This window comes from Sardina pilchardus, chromosome 15 (assembly GCF_963854185.1).
Source record: "Sardina pilchardus chromosome 15, fSarPil1.1, whole genome shotgun sequence".
Lineage (NCBI taxonomy): Eukaryota > Metazoa > Chordata > Actinopteri > Clupeiformes > Clupeidae > Sardina > Sardina pilchardus.
The window spans coordinates 20,430,127-20,437,626 of NC_085008.1; the positions used below are offsets into that span (position 1 = coordinate 20,430,127).

Sequence of the window (7,500 nt, forward strand, 5' to 3'; positions counted from 1 at the left end):
CATTGCAAGCAATACATCAGAAGTATATTGGCCATCTGGAGACATGGAGGAATCATCCGGAATTGATATCAAACATATGCTGTAAGCAGAGGTCATTTATCTTGATCTGTGACACAATCTGCAATACGTTGTGGCTTTTTAGCACAGTAACTCATTGGCTCTGCATTCAGGTCCATGGCTAAATGCTCAGTGATGCAACTGATAATACAGACATATCAATTATTAATACACTTTTGATCACGTATAAAGCGCTTCAATTATGCAGCCGGTGAAGGACAAGAATCTTGTTAATAGTCCCGCGTCTGCCTGGTTGTAGCTCGCTTCAACAGAAGTGTGTGGAGTGGAGTGGAGTGGAGTGGTGTGTACGAGGGTGAGTGTGTTGGTGGCTGCGTATGTATGTGTCTGGATTTGTGTTTGTGCGATCCTGATATAACCCTGGCAAGAGCTGGCGGGGGTGGAGGGGTTTGGGGTTGCTGGGTGAAGGAGTTGAGGGTGGTGAGTTGAGCCTCCTTAAGGGCTGGCTGGATATCGGGGCTGGGAGGGGTGGTTGTGTGGGGGAGGTGTGGGTCAGATCATTTCTGCCTAATTAACTGCTACAGAAATATTTACCCAGGCGGGGTAGCGGTACAGCACTTGTGATGGGTTTATGGGCAGGGGGTGGGCCGTCGCCCAGAGCGTGGAGGCAGGGGGGGGGGGGGGCAAGGATGTGTGTGTGGTGGTTGGGTGAAAGGAATGAGGAGAGGGGTGCAGTTTAAGGGGGGAGGGAGAGGGTTGTGGGGGTCCGGTGTCTGAGTTATTTGGGGGGGCTGGCCGAAGTGGGATCGGGTTCGGGGGCACGGCTAAAGTGAGATGGGCAGGATGGGCGCTGGAAGGGGGCCCGTTGCAAGGGTCTGGATGGGGGGGGGTTGGTGGCGGTGGCAGGTGGAGGCTCCACCAAGAGCTGGAGTAGCCCGTTTAGGACACACCGACAGCTGGCTCCTCAACGCCTAGAGGCAAGACGGTGATGGGTGACACACAGGTGTGGAGGAGGCTATGGGACTGTGAGAGTGAGTGTGTGTGTGTGTGTGTGTGTGTGTGTGTGAGAAACTGTCTGTGTGTGTGTGTGTGTGAGAGTGAGTTTGTGTGTGTGTGTGTGTGTGTGTGTGTGTGTGTGTGTGTGTGTGTGTGTGTGTGTGAGTGTGTGTGTGTGTGTGTTTGTGTGGAGATTTGCGTGAAGTATTTTCAACCCCCAACAACTGCAACATACTTTCACACAAACAGGAACTGGCTCTACCACAGATCAATAGTTCAACACTCTCCCTTCTCTGTAGGGGCTCCTGGTGTGGCTGTCTGACTACCCGACCTGAGACCTACATACAGAGAACACTGATCTACATACTGATACTGATACATACTGATCTACATACCAACAACACTATCTCACACATGACAGCATGTCTGTATGTGTGGTGGGTGTAAATAAATTAGTTCAGTCTCTGACCCCACACACACACCCACGTGCCTTGACCAATGAAAACCCAGACTACACTGCTGATGACCACTCCACCCCTTAACATGTTAAGAGTCAACATAAACGCTGGCGCATTCCTAAGGTCCAGTTCAAGGCAACAGCTAATTGCATACAAATGCACACCTGAAATATGCTTGATGAGACCTGCTTTTGAACTCTTACTCAGACACTGTAACTACTTTAGAGTAAATTGTGTTTTTTTTTCTTCACAAAATGATCCATTTTTTTCCACACTCTGACCCTAAAGTTCCATACACACACTGCTGCACCGTAATGATGACAGCCCTTTCAAATGACACACAGTTGTCAGTGACACACACACACACACACATGCTGTGTGTGGGATGGACCCATGGTGAGCTGAACCGGTTGAGTTACCTTTTCTCTGGACACTCGGTGTGAGAAGGGGCAGGTGCCGTCCGTCTGCTTACACGTTCCCCGCAGGAACCTGGCACACAAACCACAAACCACAAACTCACAAACCACGACTCATTAATCACAAACAATCATGGTGTGTCCCTCAGAAACACCTCATGTCACTGGGACGGCAAAGCCACACCGATGACATCAATAACTCAATCAATAAATGTGTGGTTTATCGTGCAGTGTCTCCATGCAACATGGCCTCAACACACTTCACACCTTTAAAAGTGATGAGACAAAACATACAACCATGTAACATGTTACAAACCAGTGATTCAGATGCCATCAGAGCAGTGAGATAAAGCCGGGGACACAACACTCTTAACATGTTGGTGACACGAGCCACAGAGTGGATATGTATCTATAACACATGACATTACATAGCTCTATAGCTTATACTAAATGCATAAAACACAACCTTTATATTTCCAGCGCATATGGACGTGTGTGTTTGGAACACTTAGTGGTATGCAAGATGTGTATAAGATTATGTCCACATATTTCTGGGAATTAAACACATTTATGTGAGTGCGTGAGTGAAAGTGTGGCAGCCAGACCAAGGGCTGAACTCCCTTCACTGTGAAGCACTCTGAGTGTCGAGAAAAGCACTATATAAAAAGCATTGTAAAAATGAAATCTGTTGCTGTTGTTTTGCTGTTGTTGTTGTTGTTTACGTCTCTGTTGTTGTTGTTTAACGGAGTGAGCGATGTACCTGGTGCAGACGGCCACCTTCTCCGGGTCGTGGATGAAGGGGCAGGCGGTGCCGCGGTTGCACTTGCCGAAGCGGTTGTAGTACATGCAGTACTGACGCGCCTGCTGCTTCTTCTGCTGGGCCTGACGGATGATGGCCAGGCTCCTCTGGACCACACGGCTGCACGCACACACACACACACACACACACACACACACACACACACACAAAAGTAAACATATAAGTTAACACATGAGTAAACACATGAGTAAACACATAAACATACATACACACACACACACACACAAGTAAACAAATAAGTTAACACATAAGTAAACACGTAAACACACACGTAAACACACACACACACACACACACACACACACACGTAATGTGCGCACACACACAAAAGTAAACACATAAGTTAACACATGAGTAAACACGTAAACATACATACACACACACACACAAACACACACAAGTAAACAAATAAGTTAACACATAAGTTAACACATAAATAAACACGTAAATACACATATACACACACACACACACACACACAGATCAACAAAATGGCAGAGGGGTCATCAAAGTCATCATCACCTGCTGATCCAGAGAGCCACGGCAAATAAATGCCAAAGAGGACAGAGTTGGGCGGAGAGTGAAAGATCAGACAGAAATCACACACCAGTGAGACAAACCAGATAACACACACACACACACACACACACACACACACTTATCAGTGGGCATCAGCAGAAAACACACGAGAGGAGCATCGGATGACCCATCAGACAGGTGGGGCGGACAGTGAAGGTGGGATCAGCTCGTGGAGATCCGTGCCCCCCCCTGCATAGTTCTTATTATGCCCCCCCCCCTGCATAGCTCTTATGCCTCCATACCCCAGTCCAGCACACCTGACCAAGCCCATCACATAGAAATGAATACCCGTGAGTCCTACCGAGGAACTGGAACAGAGGTGTGTTCAAACCCGCAAACATAGGCGAACGTTTTGCAAACGTTTGCAAAAAAAAAAAAACAGGTTTCCGTTGGCCTCGAGTTTTTGGCGAATGTTTTGCAAAGAACAGTCTGAGGTGGTGGTTTGCCACAAACGCACAGTGGAGCTGGAACGAGATGAGATAACGTGTTGGCCATGAACGTTAGCCACTGTTGGGTGAATTTGAACGCACCTCAGGTGTGAATGGGCTCCATCGGGCCTGCTCATGGAGACACTGGCCATAGAGGATCATGGAGCACTGAGGAGGGGACTCAGGGGTGGGTGAGCAGGAGAGGGGAACATGACAGACAACAACTCCAGAGAGACACTGGACGTTATCCACAGAGAGAGAGAGAGAGAGAGAGAGAGAGAAAGAGAGGACATGGAGGAGTATAGAGTCACGGGGGGGGATTAACAAACAAACTCACTGACAGACAGAGGAGGGATAAAGATGGAGTATCAAGCATGTGCGTCATAGGTGGGATGCAGAGACTGTGTGGCAGAAGGAAGGGAAAAACAGATAGAGAGCGATACAGAGAAGGATAGAGAGAGAGAGAGAGAAGAGGAAGAAGAGAGAGAGAGAGAAATCTGCAGCTATCAGCAGAAGTGAAGGAGCCCTGGCAGAGATCAACTGCTCCCACCCTGCTTTGGCTCATACGCTAACCACACACCATTTCATCTACACCAGCACACACACACACACACACACTGCTCACCTGGCGACGTGGCGAGAACTGGAGGTCCTGTTGAGGTTGAACGCGGTGGGGGAGGTGGCGGTGGGCAGCCAAAGCCGTTTCCCTGAGGGGGACAAAAGGGCACATACCCTCAGACCTGGACACAGCAGCGGAGGCTAACTGCAGCTAACTGCTGCTAACCAGCCACCCAGTGTGTCTAATATCCAGTGTGTTTTTACACAGACAGTGGAAATTGTCTGTGTAAAAGTGGCAGTGGACAGTGGCACTAAAACAAATTCAAAATGACATAAATGAAATGAAATTGACTATTATAAAAGGAAGGTGAGCTGGTTAAGAATGGAGAGGACATACGGTGTTGCCATGGGTCTGAGTGTGTGTTTGTGTGTGTGTGTGTGTGTGTGTGTGTGTGTGTGTGTATGTGCATCCACATGTGTGCATCCACACATGCATGTGTGTGGGTGTAAGGCATCAGAACGCCAGTCATGTGTGGAGCTTTGCCCTTTAATTCCAGCAGTAGGACACGGCAAGTAGTTCAGTCCGGAACTTTAATCTCTCTTGCACTTGCACACACACTTGCCCGTGCACACACACTTGCCCGTGCACACACACACACACGTGGCAACACAGACACACACTGATAGATGACAACTTTATTATTTCAGATGGCTCGGCCTCAGCTCCCACCTACTGGGGGAGCAGGGTGATAATCTGGAGTTTACACGCACACACGCGCACACACGCGCACACATACACACACACGCCCACACACACATACACACTCTCTTTCTCTCACACATACTGTATACACACACACACACACACACACACACACACACACACACACACACACACACACACACACACACACACACACACACACACACACACACACACACACACACACACACACACACACACAGGCGCTTTAGTATGGACAGTTTGTGTTATGAAGGACTATATACTTTTGCAGTAGGTCAAGACACAGACATACATACGGACACACACACACACACACACACACACACACACTCGCGCGCTCTCCTTCTAATGAAGTGTCCGTACCTGTCCTGTTTGTAGCTGTGCCAGGGGCTTGCGTGCGGGACAGCTTATTGGCCGACACCTGGTAGAGCTCTCCTCCAATCCAGCGCATGCGTCGCCCCCTCCAGTGCCGCTCTTGGGCACTCCGATGCCGACTCTGCAGGAGCATTCTGGGAAACGTAGTAAAGGAGAGCACAGCACAATAAACCAGCTGATTCATCATCATGCATGCATGCCTCTGCTGTGATCCTGTAGTCCAGCTCAGTCCAGCCTCTTTCTGCGTGTCTTTCGTCCTCTCTGACTGTCCGTCTGACGGACACTTCATCTCTCGGACCCCACTCTCCCATTTCTCTTCTAATCTCACTTGTGTTTTCCACACTGTGTGCACGTGTGTGAGTGTGTGTGTGTGTGTGTGTGTGTCTCCAACACTGTGCTCCTCTAATTGACTCTCTGATAGACTGCACAGGTAGGTGGAAATGGAGAGAATTGAAAAGAGGAAAAAAGAGAAGAGGGGGGAGCAGTACAATAATAGTCTAGTGGCAGTGTGGCAGAGCCACACACACACACACACACACTCATGTGAAGCTTATGATAACCATAGAGAGAAAATGAGTTTGTGTCTATGTGAATGCAATGTGTATGTGTGTCTGTGTTAGAAGTAAGAGTGAATGAGTGTGTGTGTGTGCACGTATGCGAGAGAGAGAGAGAGAGAGAGAGAGAGATTATGTGTGTGTGTGTGTGTGTGTACTGTATAAGAGAGAGAGACAGAGAGAGAGAGAGAGAGAGAGAGAGAGAGAGAGAGAGAGAGAGAGAGAGAGAGAGATTGTGTGTGCGTGTGTGTGTGTGTGTGTGCGATTTCCTCTTTGTAATGGGCAGCATGAATCCATTTCCAGTCCATTCGCAGCTCAGCAGCAAATTACTCACAGTCTCCCAGAACACACACACAATCTCGGGCCAATTCAAGGGACTCAACAAGGCAATTTACAGCCACAAGTTGGAGCTCTGGGCAACCAGGGGTTAGCAGCCCTAAAATGCTTTCAGAAATCAGACATGGGACATTACAGACTCACAGGTGAGGCTTGCTCTTAAACAACGTTTCACAAGTCACATCTTTTACCATAACAGGTTAAAAGTTCAAAAGGAGAAAAATGAAACTTGCCATGCCGTGTTGGCCTCAGTTGGATGGGTCCTGTCCTATTTGAACTAGGCTTTGCTCAAGCTTGCTTTCAGTAAAAAAAGGGAGTTTTGTCACTGTTACCTATAGGCTTGCTCTAAGAGCTTCACACCTTGGGCTCAACAAAGTGCATTAATACGACGACAATAGACTACCGTAGGTGCAGGAAAGGTTCTTCCCGTATGCTCGTGTATTTCCGATGGAGCATTAACTGTGTTGTAACGGCATATTCGGTTATATTCTACTCCTTACATCTTTACTCCGTCACTGAATATCTTATTTGCTCAATAATAACAGTTTTAAGACACATCGAAATATTCCTTTACAGTAAAGTGCTGATTCCATTCCATTGCAACGCCTAACTGGGTCTGTGTAGACCCTAATCATATAGTATTAATTGACAATAGAAACAGGTTCAAACACACCTGGGTCCACCAGAAACAAACAAACGCACAGAGAGCATTTCGTGCACATAGCCTACTGCCATTAGCACAGTATAAATGAATAGCCTGGTACTGAAACTTGAACTGAATAAAATGATAGAGAGCATTTCTATATGTAGTCTGTTTCTGTACTGCATGCCTGTGACTGGGGAGGTTTAGAACTCGGGCAGAGCACGGCCAAATGGACAGAATGGACGGAGGGATGGAGGAGGACGGAGGAGTGTGGGAGAGAGGGAGCACAGAGGAGGAGAGTACGAGCGAGGGAGTGGACGCTTATCCATCCTGATCAATACTGAAACACTAAACCTGATGAGGGCACGACTCTTCAATTCTGTGTGTGTGTGTGTGTGTGTGTGTGTGTGTGTGTGTGTGTGTGGTCAACACATTAACATGCATATCAACGAAATAGGAGCACAGAGTTAGAGAGAGGAAAAGGAGATAATAGTCATACATGGGAGAATAAGAGGAAAAGGCAGGAGAGTGAACCACAGAATGAACAGATGAGAGAGAGAGAGAGAGAGAGAGAGAG

At 47.8% G+C, this 7,500-nt stretch overlaps 1 protein-coding gene across 1 annotated transcript in view; it reads right to left on the reverse strand.

Moving 5' to 3' along the window:
* zc3h3 (zinc finger CCCH-type containing 3) overlaps positions 1 to 7,500 on the reverse strand; it is a gene marked incomplete in the record, with an annotated part of 37,516 nt that overhangs the window by 4,950 nt on the left and 25,066 nt on the right. The window contains 4 exon segments of the mRNA XM_062555602.1: positions 1,889 to 1,958; positions 2,646 to 2,804; positions 4,338 to 4,419; positions 5,379 to 5,524. Of these exon segments, the coding sequence (XP_062411586.1) occupies positions 1,889 to 1,958; positions 2,646 to 2,804; positions 4,338 to 4,419; positions 5,379 to 5,524 (457 nt within the window).